This window comes from Channa argus, chromosome 7 (assembly GCF_033026475.1).
Source record: "Channa argus isolate prfri chromosome 7, Channa argus male v1.0, whole genome shotgun sequence".
Lineage (NCBI taxonomy): Eukaryota > Metazoa > Chordata > Actinopteri > Anabantiformes > Channidae > Channa > Channa argus.
The window spans coordinates 5,449,196-5,473,215 of record NC_090203.1 but is presented as its reverse complement, the minus strand read 5'-3'; the positions used below and the strand labels follow the sequence as shown (position 1 = coordinate 5,473,215).

Here is a 24,020-nt window from a genome sequence, read left to right as displayed (position 1 = left end):
TTATCTTATTTTTTGCTAAGTCTACAAAAATGTGGTTAATATTATATAATTCACATTTAGAGAGGACTTCTGTTTTAATTTGCATGTCAACCCTTGAGGAATAAAAGACATTTCTTGGAGACTAAATTAATCCAAGGCTGTGTTGTTTTAGAATTAAAAAAAATTAGACTGCTTTAAAAGAGGACTCAGCTTTAAATAGTTTAATACAGTCAAAACAGTGAATGTAGGATTTTCAGCTCCCATTTTAGTAAAATCAACAAATGCCAACTTATCCTGAATGTGAAGCCAACCAAGACCAGCTAAAGCTAAAGCCAGTGGCTAAAGGAGCACCAGCCTCTGCAAGCGGGCAGCATTAACGCACATGTGAATACCCACGTGCTGCAGGGCCTGGCCCTGAACACAGCACGGCGACATCACGTCACTCCCTGTGTGATGTCATCTTGGGTGACAGGCTCCTCGTCAGGGTTGTGTGTGGGATTGCTCCTGGATCAACAGGGCAGGGTGCAAGGGACTGATGTCTTCTTGTCTGCACAGGAAACTACACTTTTTTCCCCCCCCACCAACTAAATTACAATCCCCACCTCCTACACTATTTTGTTCAATAATTAACCCCTAAATAAATTTAGACTTTAACTACAACCACTGCACTGAATGGTATTCGGCAGCAAGGATTTAAAGGGGCACAGGGATAATGCCAAGTACTGCCTTTTAGTACACAACCAAATATCATTCCTCTTTGTAGCTATGCTTTATATTGTCATTTATTTACTTAATATCATTATTATCAGTCAACTGTGTAACAAAATGTGTTACGCACTGTTATTATTCTTTCCTAACCCTGTACTGTATGTAGTGGAAGCAGATTTGAACAGCATAAAGTAACTGATACAGCAGCCTCTCATTACTATAGCTTCTCTTGTGGGAGTGCTGTGTCATGCTAGATGTATTTTAGCTACGTGGTTGGTACCATGAGGATACATCTTTTACCCATATAACTGTTAAACCCTATTTCACAGCCATTACAATTGTATAACTGTCTGAATGATCTAAGCATTTTTCGAAAGCATTCTTTGAAGTCCAACTATTCACAGTGCAGCAGAACAATGTGAGATATAACTGAATGGCAATTTAATATAAGACTCCTGTTCCTCTGTATTATTCACTGCCGAGAAGCCATAGATTTTAAAAAGAAAACTGACCAAACATTGAATAAGATACCAATATCATATAAATTGCTTTTTCCATGCAGAGTGGCAAACCTGTGTACACACTCTAGAGAATATTGTCATAAATCACTTATTCATTTAACCACTCTGTGGAAAATTTTTCTCATGATTTTATTTTATTATTTTTTAACCATGTTAATTTTTCTCCCTCCCTCTCCATTTACATCCTGTGCACAAAGTTAGCTTTTGTATAAAAGCCTTATACATTTTAAAAAGTGACCAATGGCAAGATGGAGACAGACAGAAAGGTCTTAGCTAATTTGTTTCCCTTAAATGTACACATGCCTAGTAGATCCACTGGAGGTTGGGGTGTCATCAAACAATGCTTTTTTTCTCATAAAATTGTTAATAAGGGTCCTTTTTAAAATGCTGAAAGATATCTGTCAAATTGGCTTGAGTGGTTCCTAGCTAGAAAAGCCACAACACCTGTTCCTACCGTGTATCCTCCTCTAAAACCAAAAGGGCTCCAGATGACCAACATAGTCTTTTGGTTTGACATTGTCTCATGCTTGCTGGGTTTGCTCTCAAATTTGTTTCTGCCAGAGACATTTTTAGTACAGCTAGCAGAACCAAAGTAAATTTTTTTTTACTCTCACTTCCATAGGTTTCACGTAAAGGCCACGGAGGTGGGCACAGAATGCCGGCATGCTTCTCCGATTATTTAAAATATCTATCATTAAATAAATATTTTTCAATGCAACTTAAATCCAGCCTTGCCGTTTAAAAGCAAAACAACTGCTGGCACGCAGGTAAAAGTCAGACAATGCCTATATTGAGCCGTGTAAATGCAACTGTAACTGCATTTTTTTCCTCTATGTTCTGATGGCCAGTCCACACCGAATCAGCAGTTTCCCCCCCTAAATGAGAGCACCTCCAAACCAGCCTCTGGACTGCCTAGATCTGAGACCACAGGCTCGATGCCGTAGTGTGTATGTAGAAAACTGAGCTGTGTACCATGCACAGAGTGGAACAGAAAATACTTTACCATTTCTCACTTGCTTGCTTTCTCAGACTGGCTATTAGTGCTCCACGCACACTCGGTAAGAGGAAAATGACCTGTTTCCCTGACTATCTGAAAAAACGTCAATCCGCCCCGACACAAAAAGCCCTGGGCACTGGCTGGTTGTTGTGTCACAAGAGACTGCCAAGCAACCAGCCATGCTAGGAAGGGTGGGGCTCCAAAAATTATATGAGTTGCTGTCTGGACACAGAGGTCTCTTGGAGACGAGTCACCTATTGATCCTGGAGTGATTTTAGCAGCTCTTAAACAAAAGGTAGTGTTTTCTTTTAAATAAATTATATCTGTTTCTGCCTTTAAGAACACAGGAGTCTGTATGCACGTGGGTTTTATGCTATATTTTATGTTGTCATTTCTTTAAGTTGATGTACTGAAGGCTACAAAGTGTCCTGAAAAGGGCAGCTCCCACCTTACTGCAGATTCTTACCTGAGCAATTGCAAAACCAAGTGGAACACGGGCAACTGACACTAAGATCATGTGTTTGTCCCACTAACCTGAAAAACCCTCAACTATTTACTTATTTATCGAACTATGTTTGAGATAACCAATGGGAATACGTCCATGACCAAACTGGCCTGGCTCTGAAACTGACACTGGATCCCTGTCTCACACACACACAAACACACACACTCAGAGACCAGCTGTTTGGGTCTGGCAACAGATGAATTTACATTTTCATACCATCTACACTGCTGAGGCAGCATGGTTAGCCTGTGAAATACTATATTCTCCAAAACAGGGAAAACAGTCACTGACATCCAAGAAAAAAAAGGTCTCTCTATATTAAATGGTATCCAGGATATGTAATAGGCATTAACAAATGATCTTTCCTAATGATATTTTTCTCTTTAAGACCATGGCTTTTTGGGAGTGAAGTATGCTACACCCTACTTTATACACTACGCCCGAGGTGCTCTCTGTGCTGCTGTATGCATCAATATGTTCCCTGAAGAGATGAAGACTTGCATAATGAAGCCTGACAGTGCAACTTCACACACCAAACAGTGACTGTGCATCAGAGCAGGGTATGAAGATCTTTTAGATAATCTAGCCACAGTGAATACAGGATCGCAGAAATGACTGGCGACTCATCATCCGGAGTCATCCGCAATACATAAACACATTGTGAGTTCAATCACACAAATATACAGGGCATATTTTATGGCATTAAACTAGTAGTTATTCTAACTTTCTACAGTCTTCTAGGCACCTATTATGCAGTCTAGCATTTCAAGCATCACCCTGCACAGCCACAGAATAAAATGAGTACAGGTGGAAGGTCTGGGTGTGTTTCTTTTTCCTACTACACAAAGGGCCTCTTGAAACTGCATCAAGCTTTGTGGATGAGGCTCCAATTTACTGCTGCATATGCTTCCAACAGCTTTCTAACAACATAAGCAGCCCCGTCCATGTAAGCCGAACGCAAGAGAACTTTTACCACCGTCCTTCTTTTGGTGTTGACTGTCCTGGTGTCCCAGCAAACAAAAGAGACTAGAAATACAGGAGCTGAATTATTCAAGACAACGTGTAAGGCAACCCTCTCTTATCGTGGTGATGTTGGAAATGAGGCAAATAACCTCGCTCCTAGTTTCAATATTAGTGCAAAGTGCTGAACCCAATGGCCAGCCAACTCAGGCAGGAGTCCCACATATCTGGCAGCTAAGTGTGGGAACAAATACGTAGTGTTGTTAGGCTGACTCACTCGATCAATTAACGGCAGCCTAAAACAAGTCGTTTAAATTACAAATTAGAAACGCCAAGCTAGCGAGTGTTACCTCTGCCAATGTTCTTTCTGTTAACGGTTTAATCTTAAGTAAATGTTTTATCAAGCCTACACCTTTAATAAAACCGGCCTCTGAATAAATCTCGATCGTGATTGTCTCGGAGTTGAGACAGTTCATTCACATCGCAACATTTAACAAAAGGCAATATAACTTAACTCATTTCCCATTCGGCACAACTTTGACGGGTCGTGTTCAAACCGCACAACTATAGCGAACAGCTTTTAAAGCCAATGCAACATTTAGCAAGCGATGCCGTTCGCCACGCTGCACTTCACAACAAACAGACGAAGCGCAACGCTCCCGAGGATGGTTTGTCCTACATGCAGAATGGGAGCCAGCTTCTATGACTGGGACAATTCTTTGAAGCCAAATAATCAAAAGAACAATACACGTTCTTACATAAACGTATGTAAGTCGTTGAAACGCATGGGCTACCTGCACGGTTTACACACAGCCCAACAACTTTATGTTTGGCGCAACAGACGATTTAATCCTACCTTAAAATAACCACCCCGTGTGTGCAAGAATGTCCGCAAGGAAAGAAGTCTCCCGTTCAGTGGACCGAACCGTCACGTTTGGCTAGCGAGCGGCGATCTCAGCTTGGCTAATCAGCAGCTAGCGTTAGCTAAGGTTAAAGCTAGTAGCTAGAGTATCTCTTTACTGCTTACCTTGGACGGCCTCGCAGATGTTAGCATCGTCCTCTTTTGTTTTCCAGCGAGCGGGGACCTGCAAATAATGTGTATGTTGAGAAGACCAACAACTCCTAACTTTTCAGCATCTTCCCATGTAGAACCAGGCACAAAATCCCAAACCGGACCACCACCGACAAAGTAATTTCTCCACCACTTACAACAACAACGTCAACCGAAACATCGGTCCCGCCCCCCTCGCACAGCAGCCCAATCGGAGAGTGGAGACAAAGTCATTGACATTTATAGGGGCCAATGGTCAATCGCAGGGGCTGTGACTGATGCTCCTCAATTGAGTAAACACCAAATGAGAACAACAGAGTACAAAACGTTAATCTGCCAATTGGCTGCAGGGGAATAAGGGGCCAGGGGCTTAGTCGGAGTAGCCTATGAGTGGGACACGGAGCGCAGAGTGACAGGTGCTTTAGAGTTGACAAAATAGCTTGCGAGCCACCATTGCCTGGATGAGGTCATCTATGATGATGTAAGCCCTACGTCATTCGCGGTGTGGACTAAAACACACGACAGGTCACACATTTGTCGTTTAAAACGTTTATTGTTTCCCCAATTTATAAAACAAAACAATAAAATGTCACACTAAGAAAACTGAAACATCTGAAGGAAGCATGGAAACCATAAACATGTACAACCAACAAGTTGGTGTTCAGTGTAAAAACGAAAAGTCTCAACTGATGGAGTCAAATTGAGACCCTTCGGGTTCCGCTGTCAGGCAGCGTGAGCAATTTAGACTAAATTGCAAATGCTGCTATGATGATTTGTAATTTTTTTAATCCTCTCCTATAGAGAGCAAATTCTTATATCAATATTTGAAAAATGAACAACTATATTCCCAACAACTGTTACTGAAAAATATTGTACAAAAAATGACTTCTTGTGAGAAAGCGAGAAGATTTTGAACTGTCAAAGTGGCAACACCTCTGGCCACTGTCAAATCAACGCCGCCTCCTGTCTGGACTTCGGCTGCGTCTCCGTCCACCAGCCCTGTGACAAAACACATTATAAAATTAAAAAGGAAAATGGTAAAAATGATATGAGGTGTCGCAGTAAAAGATGTTATATGAATAAAACATTTGGATGACACAGTTAACTACATAGCTTTGAAGTATTACAAACATCTGTTCAATGAAAAATAAAAATAAAATGTTGACATCACAGCTAAATACACACCTCCTCTTGTTCTTAGGGGGCCCTCTGACAAACCCCCAGTCAACACTGATAGGTTGGCCCATCATGTCTTGACCATTAAGTCCTTCCATTGCTGCCTGGGCCTCTTTGTATGTCTCATACTCCACCAGTGCATACCCCTGGAAACGGTTATTAGGACATCATGTGAGCTTTCATTATTTACGGCAACACAGTTTTAAAATTGGGACTGTAAAAAAAAAAAAAAAAAAAGAAAAAAAAACTCACTGTGGAATTAAAGATGCTGAGCATGCACATTTTAACTAACCACAAACACATAATTTACAATGTCTTTTACCACTCTGTGATGCATTGAAAAGATTATCAATAGGATGCATGAAGCGGTTACCAAATTATATGACCTCCAAGTACACTGCAATAAAATGAACATTATGTATGCTTATTGACTTAACACTAAAAGTGCTGTGGGAATGTATTGTTTTAAATTTATACTTTTAACAATGCTGCCACCTTATGGCTTAAACCAAACTGCAGGTAGATTACTTTGGTCAGTGTCTTGCACATCCCCATATAACATGAGTGAAAAAAAAGATATATTCTGGATACTGCCAATATCTGCAGAACTTTTAATAATTTCACTTCTGTTTTTATACTTTCTAGTTTTAAAATAGGTGGGAAAAAATGGGTGCAGCATTGATAAAGCAAAAGGGCCTGTATCAAACACACAACAGAAGGCTTTGACCTGTCAGGAAGAATTAAAATAGAAGATCAAGTTAACAAGTCAGAAACTAATAGTCATTTAATTTTCTGGCAGAGTCAAAATATCATTCTGCGCTTTCCTCTGTATAGTTATAATCAGATGTTTAAAAAAAAAAAAAAAGACAAGAAAAAAAGGGAGAAATTTTTTTTTGCCTCACCAAATGGGATTTTTTAAATCTGCTCTGACTTTTGATCAAACAAATTAGTTGTGCCGCCAAATGTGCAGTTGCTACCTCACCTTGAGATAGCCTGTTCTTCGGTCGAGGTTAAGATGCAGGTTCTTAATTTCGCCGAACTCTGAAAACTTGTCATGGATATCTTCCTCTGTGGCCTCTTCATGTACACCTGTCACAAACAGGATCCAGCCCTCCACAGCTGCAGCAAAATACATATAATAAAATCAATCTAGGCGTAAGTATAATGGCCTAACAAATCGTTGCCTACTGAGTTTGGCAGCTTCACAGAGCTAAAATTCCACCCCATCAAAATTTCCCTGGATAATCCCAGCATGTTATACCTCATAAAAAGTATGATGTTTGTTTGAAACTACGATACAAACATCTTAAAGGACGCCTTCACCATGTTTGAACTTGCTTCTTTGGATATTAGTTTGAGTAGTACATGTACATAATTGCCATTAAACTTCCCACTGACTGTCAATTCAGATTATGTCATATTGATGCTCATTGTATGGATTCGTAATCCTGCTTTCCCAGAGCTCCTACAGATGACATCATCTGAACTCCTAAAGATGAAATACTCCTCTGGGCGATGTCATCTGGTGGAGTTTTTCAGCAAGAACCATAAAAATATTTTAATACAGGAAAGTCAGATGGAAGTTTAAAAGCATTAATGTACATGTATGCCATAAACTAAAGCCATAGAAAGCAAGTTGAAAACTGAAGAAGTCACACGTCACTGTTGATGAAAACATTAGTAAAAGAAAGCATATATATTAAATGTCTTACTTTGGTTCACTCATAAATTATTTATGATGTTAAGGTATTTGGGAAAGGATCAAAATGGACCACATGCAGCAGTTTTGGGACTGACAAAAGGTTTAATGTTTTGCTATTGTTACTAGCCAACTAAATTCATAAACAACTGCCAGATCTACATACTTAAGACTGGCAAATGTGCAACTTACAAGTTTATTCCGTTACTATAATCAAAATTATACGTTTCAAATGAACAGCAGCACTTACATCTCTGAGGGCCTGGCTCATCTCCATCCTGTTCCACCGTATCATAGTCCTCTTTGATTCTAGACCTGGCTCCTTCCTCTGTAAAACAGCAGCCCACATTTAACATTCAGGACTGTTGGCTACTTCAGTGAACTGTATAAGAACGTTTCAGTGAAACTCACCTGATCCAAAGCCTCGTCCTTTCCTCTTCTTTGCCTTCTCCTTCAGCTTATGGATGCTTTCTGGGAACAAATGATAAGTCAAAACTCATTCATCCTCCTGTATCCCTCCCACTGCGTATCCATTCTTCATCAGAAAATGTTTGCGCGCTTTTATACGATTTAAACTCCTTAGAAATATGTTCAGTACTCTACCACTGGTTGCTGAAATGGATAAAACCTGTGCGTTGTTTGTAGTTTTGCCGGTGATAGAAAAATTAGCTAACTTTGGCTCTTTAAGAAAGGTATTCGCGTGTTAGCATCGGCTAATAGCACGCCAGTTGTGATCCAAGTTATATATTGTACAATTGTTAACCAGCTCACGTTACGTTAGCCTTCCTAGTTTTAATTTCAGAAACATACATAAGAAACGTTTCAACCAATCGAAACGTCGAGAATTTACTGGGAGTTTTCAACAACGAGGATCTAGCTTAGCATTAGCTTGAACAGAGCATTTGAATGAACCACCAGTGCGTTGTAAACTTAGCATTAACTGTTAGCATCCCTCAGGCCTGCTTCCACGCACTCCGTGTTTGGGCCATTTTCACTAACAGCCATTTGATGTAGACCTCAAAATTTGCACATGACCCGAACACCAGCCTTATAGCTAAATATGTCACCAATGTGTATTAATAATATTATTACCATCGCCATCCTCATCCATAGGAAAGTCCTCGCCTCCCGCTTCATGAAGGTCCAAAACGTCCGCCATGATGTCTCTGTGTGTGTTCGACGCTAAGCTACGCAATATGCGTACGCAAAAAGAGCCCCAGTACGACTTCCGTAGCCAGGACGTTGCCAGTTTGGACAACAATAGGTAACTTCAGTGCCACCCACTGTCTGTGTAATGCGTGTTTTAGGAGAACTCTCATAATAAAAACCACGACCACTTTAGATTGGACTAAACTTGAGAATGGACTGCAGGGTGCGGAATAGGATTCAGGTCCTGCTTTAGGCCATAAAACCAGCCAAACAATAAAATAGTTTTCTCTTGTTGCAGGAGGAGAGAAAGTGGGCTAATTTGTGGACATCTATGCAACATTTCACTCCATTCAAAAACCGAATGACTACTGAATTTGGATGTTTGTGTTTCTGAGTTCTGTCTTGGGTGTTTGTATTTTTGTATTTTATCCATAGATTCTTCTAGGTCCCTCTGTGCTATGCCAAGTTATGAGAAATAATTCAAAAAAACCACAAGAGGGCCCTTGTGCATCCTGGTATTGAAGCCTGGGGCTGTAACAAAGAGCTTCATTGTATCACCATCTGCTGGTGAGTTGGCTCAAATGACTGACGACACTGATAAAACGCACTGGTATATCACTGTAAAGCCAACGGGTTGTTTGTAGTTTCAGTGGAAGGAAAACTTGTTTGTGCTGAAATTAAATGTGACAAGAACTTGTTTTGTCCCCCTTTCTCTATTTCAAGTGCCATAGACTGAAAATGAGTCACAGCACAGGCTTGGAAAAATAGTTTGGTGACATTTAGAGTTCATGTCCAGGGACTACAGTGGATGAAACCTGTCATCATAGACTCTTGTTAATGAAAGAAAATATGTGCACCAAAAACAGTCACAAGATTTATGAATAACAGCTTGAAATCCAGGGAAAATGTTATCAGCAGAAAGGTGCAGTTGAGCACAAAGCGAAACAATTTCAGAAGACTTTGCAAAAAGATTGCTGTGCAGTGACCAGAAAAAAAAAACCCTTTGAACCTGTGGAGGAAATGGACCAGTGGGTTGCTTTGCTTGCCCTGTTTCCATGGACTAATAAAAGAGAAGGATTCAGTTTGGCGTTGAGAACCAGTACAGCTAAAGTACGTGGGGTTCATTCACGGTAGTTCAACTTAAGTGAACTCTGTGTACATAACATAAATTCTTAATCACAAAACAGTTTACAGGCCAAGACAGTGTAATGCATGCTAAAGTGACTTTTGAGCTGACGTGAACTTTAATCATGTACTGTTCCTGTCTTTAAGTCTGTAAGTATACAACTATATGTACTGTAGGTTTATTAATTAGTGAAAAATCTTCGCTTAATTCTACATGCAAGGCAGAATATTGTTCTTCACATTTTACTAAATTAATATATGATCCAACTGGAAAATGAGTTGTATTTATTCAAATTTAAATACGAGTAATCCAGTTGTTTTTGACATTGCTGCTACTGTCAAATTCACAGTGACTGTAGCTATTTGAAACTCCTTCACGGACATTTTAACAGTTTCAGTTCTTTGGAATGCAGATAAAAGATTCTTTGTCAATGAAAGCGACAGCACAGCGGGTTTAAATGCTGGAAAGTTAGGGCAGGCAACATTATAATAAGAAAAAAACTTAAGGCACTTCTAGACTGCTATAAAGATATGCATGTCACTTTTTCATGGGGCACAAAAGTTGATAGATATTTAGGTTGCCATAGTGATGAAGACACTGAAGGTCCAACCCTGCTTATTGTTGTTGCAATGCAATCTGAGCACAAACATAAATGATTTTATGTTAATAAATTATTTTAAAAAAGGCAGAGGTAGTAAAAGCACACAAACTCAATACTAAGTGAAAGTGCAAGGAATTGCCTAAAACACAATGAAACTTCTCAAAGATTGGTAAAACTGGTAGTTGTAAAAAAGCAAAAGTACCCCACTAAGACAAATATATACTTTTAACAGTATTTCATTGTATGATGTTCAATTATATGTCCCAGTCTTGTCCAGACTCTCAAAGTGGGTGTAAATATTGCATAATGTGTTTAGTAATTAAAGAAAAGAGGGACAAAGTTCTCAGTGACCTACAGACTCGTGGAGTAATAACAGCAGCTGGTAAAGGTGAGGATGCATGCTGACAGGTACTTTATCTGTAATGATACATCAGCATTTATTACTTCATACTATATCTTTTAAGAATCTACGTCTGCAAAAATTATTTTGTAACTAAAGTTGTAAAATACATGTAGTGGAATAAAAGTTACATCGAATGGAAATACTCCAATAAAGTACAACTATTTCTTGGGTATTTGGGTACACCTCAGCAAATATGATGAAATATTTGTAATTATTTGCTCAAACATTAAGTGTGAGGGTTTTAAAAAAAAACAAAGTAGGCGCGAGGAAAGTTCATGATAACACAAAAGTGCAGGATGTTCTCCTGTCCCTCCTCTGATGATACTATCAGCAGCTCCTCTCACACTCCGCTGTATGACGCCACGGCTGAATGATATCTAAGCCTTTGTCAGCAGCAATTTAGAAACACTGTATCTTCATCTCACACTCCCGTATAACAACTAACCCTTCTGTCTTATTTTTCGTACTTTGGAATTTTTATGTCTTTGAATTAGTTACTGAAAATGAAAAGAACATGAGAGAAGAGAATGGTTGGAAGAAGTCATAGGATTTCAGAATAGAAAGTTCTCACAGTGCATGTTGGATAAATGTCATGAGTACTGTAATATGACATGCAAATCATGCTTTTACCCCCACTAAGTCATACGGTAGCAAGTGTTGGTTAGGTACATTTGTCAGATATCTGTATGGTAGTGGGGTAAAATGATTCAAAACGTCTATTTGCTATTTAGTGCGGTATGGAGCAGTAGCACTGAACTACGAAAATACTAAAGTATAGTGCAAGTGCAAGTAGAGTACAGGAATAAATTAAATAAAGTGGTTACATTTCATCACTGTACGTGCTAAATGAAAAAATATGTGAATATTCATCAGGTGACAGCAACCATGTATTCATGAATAATCTCGGTTTCCCCCTTCACGCTCCCACACAAACAGGCTGGACTTTGTGTCTTTTTTGTGACAGTTATCAAGCCTCAAGGTTCAGCCAACACAAAGACTGTGCTGTTGTCAGGTCACTCCTCTGTGTTGGAAGTGATTAAAATCTGATTAGCCATGATTTACTCATCCCCTGGTGTTATAAAAGACTCTGGCTGCTGGACACAAGGCACCTTTAGGTCCAAGAAACCCCGAAGTTAAGGTACGTCTCCCGCTGCTCTACTTTCCCATTCTTTGTGTGGCTGTCGAGAAGACTGGATTGTTTTTCTGTTCATTTTTCAATAGCGTTTAAAAACCTTATTGCTATTTATATTTCTTATATCACCAAAATACTCCTCTGCGTCTACCTGTAATTTCCACATCTTTCAGTCTTCTCATACTTTTACCTTTCTTCAGGTTGGTCTTGCTCATTTGCAGTCATGAAATTCTCCCTCATCTCTGCTCTTGTTGTTGTCCTGGCTGTTGCCCACGGTAAGACATGTTTCCACTGATTAACCAAGCCTAAGGTGGTATTTTTGAGATAACATATGAAATTGCAGACTTTCTAAATACCCGAATGTGCATTCACTGTTCTTATTCTTCATTTACTTCCAGTCCTGTGAGCTCAAATTACATTTTTAATGTTTTGTTCACAGACTCTGAGGCAATGTCGCTGGTAAAGCGTGACGTCCAGTCTGAGGTGGACAGGATCACCAAGATCATCAATGACATGTCTGCCAGCATCACCAGTGCAACCCAGGAAATGGTGGAGAAGGTGAAGGCTCTTGAGGTGACCAACACTGCTCAGTAAGTAACAGCCAACACAACTATTTTATTTTAGTCATCTGCTTTTATCATTATTCCCTAAGTCAGAGTCAAAGGCCCTGTTTCCAGACTTTTGTGACTTTGTGTCTTCCCTGTTAAACTAAATTTGACTTTGTTTTGCTTGTAACTATTGATTAGGGGATTTAAATTTAGGTGTTTAAGGGATTCAAACAAACTATCAAATGACCTTTCTGGTCAAAACGGTATCGTAAAGATTCAGCGAGGCTAATACGGCAAATTGGACTTTGTCATTTGGAACTAGGGTGGTTTTATACACTCACTGGCCACTTCATTAGGTACATCTGTACCTCGAGAAATGATTCATGGCAAAGCTGATGTTATTGAAGTGCTCAGTGTGTGCAAGTAAATACAGTATTGGTTCATTTATTTTAAATGAAAAGTCAACATGAAAACAGCTGCAAAATACACACGAGGGTAAAGCCGAACTTGATCTGTGGGTAATAAATCTTATTAGTTTTGAGATAAAACTCTTATCATCATGACTTATAGTCTAGATCTGGGTTAGGCAATCGTGGCTTTTAGTGCCACTGTCCTGTTTGTTTTCCAACTAGGACAGGGACAGCTGGAAAACAAGCAGAGCCGTCACTTTAGGACCAGTCATGCCTAGATCTGATCCAGACAAAATAGCTTACATGCCATATAGGCTACTTCTGAGCGACCTGGTGTAGTTGAGCTGTCTGTTTTGAAATACAAGAGCACATCATCACATATCTGTGTTTCCAACAGGACCTACATGGAGGACAGCAAGACCCAGTTCCAGCCTCTGGTTGAGAGAGTCCAGGCCGAAGCCGCCAAGCTCCAGGAGCAGATCAAGCCCTTCGTCACCGACATTGAGGATCAGTTCAAGCCTCTGTCCGACATGATGGAGCAGTTTTTCCAGCAGGTGGTGGACCAGACCAAGGCTCTGCTCCCCTCTCAGTAAAGCTCTCTGTTGGACTGTTCCAGCTGCAGGACTCACACTGGAATGCTTCAGTGAAGCTTGTCTGTCCTGCATCTACATCATCTGAAATGTGATGCGTGAATGTCACCATTAAATGGGTCATTATTTTGAGTTTGAGTTGTTCTTTACTTTGATTTGCTTTTCAAGTGCAGGGCTTAATTTATAAAAAAGCAAAATATAAGTAATACAGTTGAAACAAAATGATTTACTGCAGATTAATGATGGATGTGTATTGCAGTACATGTCAATAAAAACATAACCCCTAACCTTTGGGTCAGTGGGGGGAGGTCCATCATTCATTGTTCAATATTCAGGTTTACGTTGTCAAATAGGATGCCGTCCACTTTATAGTGCGGATAAAATCAGTTGCATGAGATTAACACAAACTCATGGAAGTATTTTCTTTGAGGCAATAATTAAATCCATACACATCCTCAATGACAACAAACCTGACTGTGTGACAGTCTCAGTCTGTTTTCACAGCAGGTTGTCTCCACAATTGTGTACAAAATAAAAATAACAATATAATAATTTACCATGTGGACACAGCTTCCAACAAGTTGGGAATCTCAGCTTAACCCATTTTCTCTTTGAAAACATGTTCGTAGCAAACCTACACACACACACACAACACACTTTAAAGGAGGGAATAAAAGTCATTTTTATTTTTACAGTGACACAATTAAGGCATTATGTTTCATACAAAATGTACTGTAATTCATTTTTACAAATTACCCCACAACAGAATTGTGTTTCTTACCAGTTAATGTCCATCTTCTTCTTCTTGTATCTGTCATCTTATATCCAGATAGAAGGGACAGAAAAATATGTCACTTACCACAGACCCTGCAGACGTTTCCTTGAATGCATGCCCTGTGGAAGAAAACTATTTAAATGCTAAATTATCAGATTGTTCTCTATTAATAACTGAAACTCGCTAAAATGGAGCAAAAAAAAAAATAAAATAAATGGCCTTTTTACAGTATTTTGCATTAGTGCCATTTAACCATGCAATGGCAGCCAATTCAACATAGACTGGAAAAGTGGAAAGAAGGTATCTGAAGCTGGAAAAATCAATTGTTTCACGTGTAAAAGTAAAACATTTCGTATTGTTTTCCTATGCATTCCACAAACCAGCCTCCACTGAGCTCTTACAAGATTAGAACTGCTGCCTCCATTTAATGCTTCTGCTACGTCCATGTGTTGTACTCGCTTACACAAAGAATACAAAAATAACCTTACTAGTGTTGGACATATCTAATATAATAATATGTACTGATGCCTTCCTTAAATTTTTTTTTACAGAATTGAGATATTATTATTATTATTATTATTATTATTATTATTATTATTATTATTATTATTATTATTATTATTATTATGCAGCGTTCCACCAGTAGTACACTATCAAGACCTCACGGTGCAGAGACTTCTTTAAGACTTGGCTAAAGTTCAAGCTTATGTCTCAAAGCAGTGAGGGAGACAATGACTTGTTGTCCGTTTAACCACAAAACAACAAAATCACTAGTCTTCCAAACCGCGGCGGACTCCCCCTTCCAGACAGTGGAGACCACGAGGCTGATCTCTTTTTAACAAATAACCGAGCAGTATCTCCTAAAACACGAGCGCGATGTCTTGAAACTCAAATCTCGTACAGCGTGTCCCATTTCACGCTACAAATATGACCTTAAATAATCTGACCGTGCGTCATCTTTCATAGGAAAACACTAACATTATCCCATTTAGTGTTAATTTGTCCCTGTCTCCTTCTTCCACTTCCATTGCCAAGCTACCAGCCATGCTCCAGGTGGCCTCGTTGAGCTGATGCATGGTCATAATTCCCCTGTTGGGTCGAGGGAAGGCCAAAGAAGCTTGGAACAAAACCTCCATGGCTCTCCTTCAAACTAAACTTTCTTCAGAACCCTTCAGTGGAAGGCCACAGCCTGTGTTTTGCAGCAGAACTGGCAGTCCTCAGCGTCCCTCTTGTTGTGCTCAGGGAGATTAAATGATTCGCTTGGCAGCCTTTCAAGAAAGCATCTGTAAAAGTGCTTGAAAGAAACACACTTAAAGAGTAGATGAACAAGTTTCCCTACACACAGTATTATTTGAGTTACTGCAATTACTTCAATAGTTTTCATACAGCATTTTTAATATATGACATCATTTTGCAGCTGTGTTTATTTGTACTGAATTTTCTTGTTCCCTGTCGCCACTACATTAAAAAAATATAATCGATCCTGTTCATGCAGTGCACCGCCAAAACCTGCAAATCCTCCAGCTTCACCTTGAAAGTGCGTTTAGTGTTGTGGAGGGAAGACAAGGCCGAGGGATGGATCAAGGCAGAGCGGTTTGAAGCAGGGCCCCGGGGTCAGGATCAGGGGTTATCTGCCAGGACGAACTGTGTAATCCAGGGCTCAGTACAACCTGTGACAAAACCTGCATGCTGGAATAGAAAGGAAACACGCTGATTCAAAGTGGTGTGTTTTTATGTACTGACATCAGTGTAACTTTGATTTCGATGTTAGCCAGCAACCCTGCTGAAAGGAATTAGCTGAACTGTGAAGGGGAAAGGCACTGTCAGTCCATTAATATCCTTCCCAATTCAGAATTTGAAAGCTCTGACAGTCAAATCTCTTAATCACTGCCAGTGAGTACAAGTACAAGTACAATGATTAGCTGCTCGAATTGTCTCACAGTAAAAGGAGTTTTTCACTGGTTTGACATTTGAGGGCACCACATTGTGCTTTATAATATTGGGATTAAAAAGATAGCAGTATATGAAAGATGCATGTACAGTAACACATATAAAATTGGACATAAATAGAAAAATAAAAAATAATTAGCCTGTGAATGGGCTTATGCATAGCGGGCATCTAAAGTCAGCTTTTGTGGGCAGATGTACCGTCAGTTTCTCTCACAGGGACTTCAGCTGGACACAGATTATAGTGTTGGACAACATATGATGCTGATGACTTTAATTTTGGCTGCTATACCAACATGTTGCCCTAAATATTTAAAATATTCACCCTATGTGTTAAATCTGGATATTGAAGAGTAAATAATGAAAATAGCAATAAAATTGCCTCATCGCCTGAATCCTTGCTGTGTATTTAGGCCTATTACGTGCTTGTTCTCCAGTTCTAGCAGGTAAAACCTTGTTTATTCCTGTAACAAGAGATACATGAATTAAATGCATCTATTCTTCCGTCTTTTCTGCCGCTGCCTAAAGAAAAATAATGAATTCTTACTGCAATCACAGCTCTGGACCTACTGTTTGCGTAAAATTTCATCGTGTGAAACTGATTGCCCCTGAATGTAGAAATGATGCGAGTATTTACTGTAACCTGAGAGCACATCTGTCAACACTGCTGCCATCTCTCCGGACCCTCACTGAGAACCATGCTTGAGTGTAAGTGTTTCTGTGTGTGTGTGTTTGTGTTTGTGTGTGTGCTGCACAGGCACAATGAAATTGGATCTGCGTGTGTGTGTGTGTGTGTGTGTGCGCATTTGCCTGCTTTTCAGTGTGTGTGCATACATCAGTATAGCATAATATGTCAGTGTGATGTGTGTATGTGTGTGTGTCAGTGTAGGTGTTTATGTCGGTGAATAACTGCCTGTTTGTGTGTGTTTTATTAATCAAAAATGGGTTTGTTTTAAATGTTTTCCGTTAATGGTTACAAGCAACCAGATTTGTCTGCATGTCGCATCTGTGTGCAGCAATTTGTTGTTAAATGCAAGCATGCAGAGACAGAATGTACCAGTTGCACAACTGAAAATCAATAAGCGAAAGCGGGTGACATTGACAGACAATAGCAAGACTTAAGACTCTTAAATTATAGGGAAAATGTATTTAAAATGTATTTGGATAAGCCAACATAAACTGTCGCAATGAACACAATAAAAAGCAGTACATATTTAAACGAGGATACAGATATTCATGCTACCTACCAGGGAAAACAAATCAGCGATATACAGTATAATGAAAGACACAGATTTATCTGATGGTAAAAATTGTTGGCACTTACCATTTCTGAATTGGGCACCTGGGGTCATCCACAAGGGCGTCGATTGCAGGCGCACAAAAAATGAGCAATTTTCACTACACAAAGAGAAAGAGTCTTGGTCAAAAAAAAAAAAAAAAAGCAAAAAGAAAAAGAAAAAAAAAAGAAACTCGCTTAAATTCACCAAAGAGATTTTTAAAGACCTGTTCTTAGTCTCACAGAAAATCTGCTGAAATGAACTGAGGGCCAATCTCTAACGCCTAGCGTTGAGGATAACAGAGGTGATGCTGGCCTCTGAGGGAACAAACGGACACAGCCTGTCTCCATTGGCCAGTGGAGAACACTGATAGATATGTTTTTGCTGGCATGGGTTATGTTTTTACTCAGAGCTGACAGACAGACAGCCCCCATGAACACAGGTGCTATTCAAGGAAACTGTGTAAAAGTGACGTCACTCAGAAAAACCTAGCCCACAAACCTTTTCAACACTCAAGTCCCGCCCACTACATGTTGCTCTGTTCATATTTTCCCCATTTTCTCCTTTTTTCTCTCTCTCTGCATCTCTTTACTCTTTGTCCACCTGTCTTTGTGGATTCCTGGGTCTCAGTCTATAATGTACATTGCAAAAAACTAAGGAGCCCTAAACACACCTCTGCTGTAAACTTGCTCTCCTTATTTCTGTGTCAGTTCTTTATTACTCTCTCACACTCACACACACACACACACACACACACTCGCACCCAATATAGGTTGAACACACTCTGATATATAAATTGTTCAGTGTTTGTTTTCAATCTGCACAATACACTCTGAACGTCTTTGCTTCTACGCTGTTTGTGTGGCTTTTGCAAATGTGCGCAGCTCCTGATGCGAAACCACCAAATGAAGCTTCCCCCAATTTTCATAGCCCTCCAATTTGCAGCACGGCCGTCTCCCTCTCCCTCTAATGCTGAAACACCACTTTGTGAAATTACAGTACAATTTTGAAAAGTAGAAACAGGCAGCAGGCAATTCAGGTGCTCAGCCTCCGCAACAATGGAGTGCTAGCCTTGGTGATGGTTGCTAGGCAATGGAGGAAATACAATGGCCTCCTCTGAAACCAAAGGCCCTTAAGTGGACTGACAGGAGTGAAAGCACACACACACACACACAAACACACACATTCACAAAATAGAGCGATGCAGCGAAAACGAGAGAGCAAGTGAAGCTGTGCACCTCTGTGTGTAGACGTTCGACCGCAATATTGCAGTTGCCGTTTGGAACACGAGGAGGGATTAGACTAAATAGACGTGAATCAGGGTATTTCGTTGGGTAGCACAAACAAGAAACCAGCAAAAGCAGGCAGGCTAGTCCTCGATATGCGGGAAACGACGTGCCCTGCATTGACTATAAAAGCTGTTGCTATATGTCTGTATTGAGCAAATAAGTTGTAAGGCCTTTTTTGTTTTGGTAGACGGCTCAGTACAACCTGATAGCAGCAGATAATGTTTCAGACGGAGCGATGTATTGACCAATGGCATGGTCAATAGAACAACGTTCAGTGGCCGCTCACGTCTGGCAGGCTGTCTGTCTGCCTCTCCATCTGTCCACCCGTTTCTTCATCCGCTTCGCCGTCCCTACACATGACCGCCGATCTGCCAAAACATCTCTTCACTTCTCACAATCAGCTGACAGCGAAGCAACAGTAGTGTAGACAGTGACAGGTTCATGTCCATCCCCAGGGGTGGAAATGGACACATTTGCTGTACGTGATTACAATGTTGAAGTACCTGTGTTTTACTTCGCCGTCTGCTAGTTGATACTGTACACCCCACTGTAAACATGTACCTTTCATTCTGCTGCATTTATTTGACAGCTTTAGTTGTGCTACACTGCAGATTCAGACAAATCATATGATGAGAACATGACTTACAAGTTACAGCTGGAACATTAAAGTGATGTACACATCCATTCCTAAATAATAGCAATAATCAAATACACATTATTCATACACAGGCCATTCTGGAGTTTGGAGGAAGTAATTGTATCATTTACTTACCAGTGTAGAAATTTGTGAAATCCTGCATTCAAAAGTACACTTGTTAGAAAAACCTTAGGGTACCAGAAGTAAAAGTACTCTTTTAATGTTGCAGCTCTAAATGACATAGCACATTTTAACAACCTCATGGTGTTTTGTTTAAGTGGTTTCTGAATTTCCACACTGGCAATCAGTATCTGAAAAGTAATGAAAAGTATTCATACGGAAATGTAGAGAAATAAAAGTTAAAGTAGTAGTGAATGAAAATAGTGAAGAATAAATCAGACAGTGAACCAAAATCAGACACCTTCTAAAAAAAAAACCCATAAGATTGTGAAAACGTGTTGTTAAAATAAAATGATATTAAAATACAGTTAGATTCTTTCACAGAGCATGTATGCATGTTTTTGATTCTGAAAAAAGGAAACTACATTGAACTATCTCTTTTTTCACTGTTTTCTCAACAGATTTTCTTGTAGCCTATAAGAGGAAGAACATGAAAATGTCCGTAGCACTGTGTCCCCTCCGCTGGGGGGCGTGTCTGTGAATGATTGACTTCACCTGGAGCCTCGTCAGGTAAATTACACAAAAACAAACAAATGGCGCTGCAGGTTTCCAGCCTTTGACATTAGATGTGTTCTGAGCAGTGGCACTGAAGACGAAGACTGGTCCAAAGTTATGAGCACAGGTAGGTTTTATTCAAGTTTAATTGCTGATTAATTAAGTAGCCAGCCAGCCGACCAGCCTGCGGACTGACAGGAGTCGCTTTCCTTTCGGTGCGTGTTTGGTGCAGAACAGTACGCACGTCTGTATTTTTGCAAACAGGCCAGAATGTGATGAAGCTCTTGTTGTGTAGCAGCCCAAAAATCTACAGCTGAGCATTTTCTACCGTGCGAGTTTGATCCAAATCGATTCCACAGCGGCTGCGTTAAAGTAGGGGGATCACCGTTTAAAAAACTTAAAATCTTGACTTGGGTCTCGTCAAACACGGATGAAAACTGCGAGACTCGCCACGGGTCGGTGTTCCGGCCTCTGCAGGTACCAGCTCTGGCACCGACCCACCATGCGTCCAGGTGCCAAAGTCAAACATGAGGCTTAAACCAAGTTTTGGGCTGAAAACTGTAAAATGTTATGGCATCCATGACACAGGAAACACTGGCGACATCTGCTGGCCAAAGCCTTAATGGATTTGTTTGCTGGAAGTACAGCCTATGAAAGTTGATCAGAGATTTAAAAGACAAATGCTTAATAATAATAATAATAAATTATTATTCAAGCACGGCATCAAAAAATCTAGCTCCCTTACATCAGCTCTGAAATATTGGTTCTTTGTTGCATAGTCTGCTTCAAGTGTAAAATAAATCATTACCTGTTGGACCTAACTTGGAAACAAGTAAGTCTGGCCCCTTATGGATTACAGGATGTGCTGAAACACAGTTTCAAGCACTGTTGAAGCTGGATGCTAACATTTATATGCCTGATAGTTTAGTACCATAAAACCGAGCGGGCTGGAGAAGGTGTGAGCATTTGAGTGGGTGTCACAATAAGAGTATATGGCTGTTTTCATAGAGGAGGTACACACCTGTAGACCTGTATCAGTCTGTGAAGGCAGTGGATGTAGTAGAAAATAATATTTGATTTTCAGTCAGCGCTACTACTACTGCTACTGCTTCTGACCCAGATAGGAATGACCATCAGAGAATCAAGATATAATTTTTTTTTCTTCCCAATTTCATTGTGATTTTTGCCCCTGCTGTTTGATTGCAATCACAGGCAAGTTCAGCAGCAAAATGAAGCCAAATTACCAAAAAAGTCTGTTGGTTTGCTGGAGGATGACCAGTGCCTCCCCACAATATTTTTTTTGTGCAGTTCTTTTTGTTTCATCCAAATCGCATAAAGATACATTGTTGTACATGTTTTGTTTTTTTTTCCAGTGTGCCGTAGCATAAACATCAGGGAAAATAACTTGAGTATTGTCTGGGGGTATATCGAAACTATATCATTAAAATTAGCTGCATTAATACAACAAAAGCTACATTCAAGAATGCAACAAGCCCAATGGTGATGTCTTTATTTCTTTAACAATAGCAATCACAATTTGGAGGTGCAGCTTGGATAATTACAGTGTGGCAGTTCCTGGCCACGCCATAAACACCGTGCAGGCACACGCTGACCTTTTGAGACATTTTTAACAACCCTGAAAATACTAAGAAGGCCAATATCTCTCTGGAGTACTCCCCTTCCCCTTCAATCTCATTTCCCCCCCCCTACATATCTCCCTCATCTGCTGGAGAGAAACTGAAGCACCACTTCAAGCCTGCGCTATTATTTGCTCCTTTCAGGGCCCCGGCCCCTGAAGTACTGCACTCAGTTAGGACCTGTAATGTAGATTCCATTTCAGCTGCTATTAGGCCTCATCCGTTCTATCAGATCGGCCTGTTCGTTATTCTTCCACTGCTCTCTCTCCATCCTCTGTGCCTCACCTCCACATGTGGCCATATGCTGCTCCCCTCACTTTTTTTTTTTTTCCCCCGTGTTTTTGTTCTGACATCCGTCCACTACCCATATTTCTCCTTGCTCCTCCACCCATCTGCCCCCCCATCCCATGCTAGTATCTCCCCACTCCAGCACTCTTTTGACCACCCCAGTTTCTTGCCTCTTTCCTCCCTCCCTTCCCTTCCCTGCCTCCATCCACTTCACTCCACTTCCCATCCCCAGCCTTGCCCCCAGGGGAGCCCTGCAAACTGCTTATTCAACAATCGGCCGCCATAAAGATATGTAATGACATTTTCGAAGGCAAAGAGGCCTGTGTGGTTTTTAATTCATATTTAATGGCTGTCAGGCTAAATAGCCCACTATCCTAAATGGGCGAGAGCCTGCAGCTCCTCCACTTAAGACTGAGAGCCGTCTGCTTGTGGACATCTCCTGGATGGCCAGAGCTGCTGATGCGAGCAGCTGTTTGTTCTCAATTTGGAAAATCATTCAATTGAAGACACAAGTTTCTATTTTATTTGCAGAGCTTAAACGTGAATTGTCATGCAGCAGGAAGATTACAGGCTTTATATTGTACTGCCCACACGATGATAGGGAAACTTACAATTGAGTGGATCCTTCAGCCTCGAGCCAATATACATAATGACAAGTGGAGGATGTATTATGATTTATTTTTCCTTTGGAAAATGTTAAATGCCAATACTTAAATGAACTTAAAAAAAAAAAAAAAAGCAGCAGAATGGCTTACGTCATGTTACATTAATATATAACGTTCTATTATGATGTTACAATGCCTGAGCAGCATTTCAGTTATGCAGCTGTTGGAGTTTGGCGTAATTTCAAAATCCCCAGAACCACATTCACCGACACTCACACACACCGGTGGCGGTGGCTGCCATGCGATGTGCTCACCTGACCCACCGGGAGAAACTTGGGGGTTTAGTGTCTTCGGTTAATCATTTGTTCGGCCAGGAGTCCCAATGCAAAGCTCTACAGTCAAGAAGAAGCATCAGATCCTCATATCTGAAAAGCTACAAACGGCCGGTGTTTGACAGGTTTTCCTTAAAATATGACAAATAGTTTACGACTAAAACTTTACCTCAAATTGGGACTTTACACTGCATTTTAGTAAATGTACTACTACTGGTCAAGGCCGTCCTGCTGTTAAACCTATGAAACTACTGTCAGGGGGTAAGAAACCTACTTTGACTTCTACTTGAAAACCACTTTGTGATTATTTGTTTAAACTTTCCCAAAATGCACTGCAATTACCATGTGGCATAAAATATACTCGAGTAATCAAAGTCATTACGCTGGCATTTAGTTGCTGCTCTTATCAACAAACAGTAAATACGTAGGTGGCTGTTTGATAGCAGAAGCAGGATGTGTGCACCTATGATTTTTACTTTTTGCCTTTTCTCTTCGTGGAAACGATTTCCTTTCTTTTTTTCTGCAGGAGCAACATTATAAGATAATCTGAACTGAAGGTTCCTCCAAGTGTTGTTATCTGTAAGCATTTTTTCAGCTAGGAGTAGATAAATATTTTGATATCGGGACATCAGAGAGAAGTTTAATGGAAGTTATGTACATGTACCTCCCAAAGTAGAACCAGAGAAGCAAGTTCCAAATCGGTGAAGGCGTCCATTAATACGAATGTTCAGCTGCAATCTCAAGTCTCATTTTTCCAAGTTACGGGGGGGAAATCCCTCTTTGGAGGGTGTTTCTCACTGAGCCAGGCCTGGGCCTCTTGGCTCCCATGCCTTACACCGCAGTAGTTGACAAGAAACATGGTCACGTACCTGTAAGCGCCTAAATATAACGTTAAGACACGCTGGAAAAATCAATTTCTTTCCCTCTCAAATATTTATGCTGGTCGTGTTGGACCAAAGCTATAAATGAGTGTGTGTCCACCACTTTGACAACCTGATCCTTT

At 40.3% G+C, this 24,020-nt stretch overlaps 4 protein-coding genes and 1 long non-coding RNA gene across 12 annotated transcripts in view; 2 read left to right on the top strand and 3 right to left on the bottom strand.

Annotated features, from left to right (window-relative positions):
- The window catches only part of otud7b (OTU deubiquitinase 7B), a 31,302-nt gene extending 26,398 nt beyond the window's left edge, over window positions 1-4,904 (bottom strand). Inside the window, exon 1 of one of the 2 annotated variants that reach the window (XM_067509319.1) lies at window positions 4,698-4,904. The gene's annotated coding sequence lies outside the window, so the exon portion shown is untranslated. The remainder of the gene's footprint in view (window positions 1-4,697) is intronic. The other variant, XM_067509317.1, reaches the window with a different exon arrangement.
- Window positions 4,905-5,254: 350 nt separating this feature from the next.
- rbm8a (RNA binding motif protein 8A) lies at window positions 5,255-8,846 on the bottom strand. The gene is made up of 6 exons (XM_067511233.1): window positions 8,689-8,846; window positions 8,008-8,067; window positions 7,847-7,924; window positions 6,880-7,016; window positions 5,907-6,043; window positions 5,255-5,720 (listed from the first exon to the last, which is right to left on the bottom strand). Exons 1-6 carry the CDS (start codon window positions 8,753-8,755, stop codon window positions 5,672-5,674), a joined length of 528 nt encoding a protein of 175 aa, XP_067367334.1. The 5' UTR covers window positions 8,756-8,846; the 3' UTR covers window positions 5,255-5,671.
- Window positions 8,847-11,927: 3,081 nt separating this feature from the next.
- afp4 (antifreeze protein type IV) lies at window positions 11,928-13,687 on the top strand. Its single transcript, XM_067511234.1, has 4 exons — window positions 11,928-12,013; window positions 12,208-12,282; window positions 12,447-12,597; window positions 13,363-13,687. Exons 2-4 carry the CDS (start codon window positions 12,231-12,233, stop codon window positions 13,556-13,558), a joined length of 399 nt encoding a protein of 132 aa, XP_067367335.1. The 5' UTR covers window positions 11,928-12,013; window positions 12,208-12,230; the 3' UTR covers window positions 13,559-13,687.
- Window positions 13,688-13,824: 137 nt separating this feature from the next.
- Window positions 13,825-17,932, bottom strand: LOC137130736 (uncharacterized). 2 transcript variants are annotated; one of them, XR_010914891.1, is made up of 4 exons: window positions 17,781-17,926; window positions 17,602-17,675; window positions 14,113-16,019; window positions 13,825-13,919 (listed from the first exon to the last, which is right to left on the bottom strand). It is a non-coding gene; the product is annotated as an uncharacterized lncRNA (long non-coding RNA). The 2 variants fall into 2 exon arrangements; XR_010914890.1 differs by having other exon boundaries at window positions 17,602-17,932.
- A 2,208-nt stretch (window positions 17,933-20,140) lies between these two features.
- Window positions 20,141-24,020, top strand: part of ntrk1 (neurotrophic tyrosine kinase, receptor, type 1) — a 59,233-nt gene continuing 55,353 nt past the window's right edge. For 4 of the 6 annotated variants that reach the window (XM_067510977.1, XM_067510981.1, XM_067510979.1 and 1 more), the window contains exon 1: window positions 20,141-20,282. The gene's annotated coding sequence lies outside the window, so the exon portion shown is untranslated. The remainder of the gene's footprint in view (window positions 20,283-24,020) is intronic. The other 2 variants (XM_067510976.1, XM_067510978.1) reach the window with 2 other exon arrangements.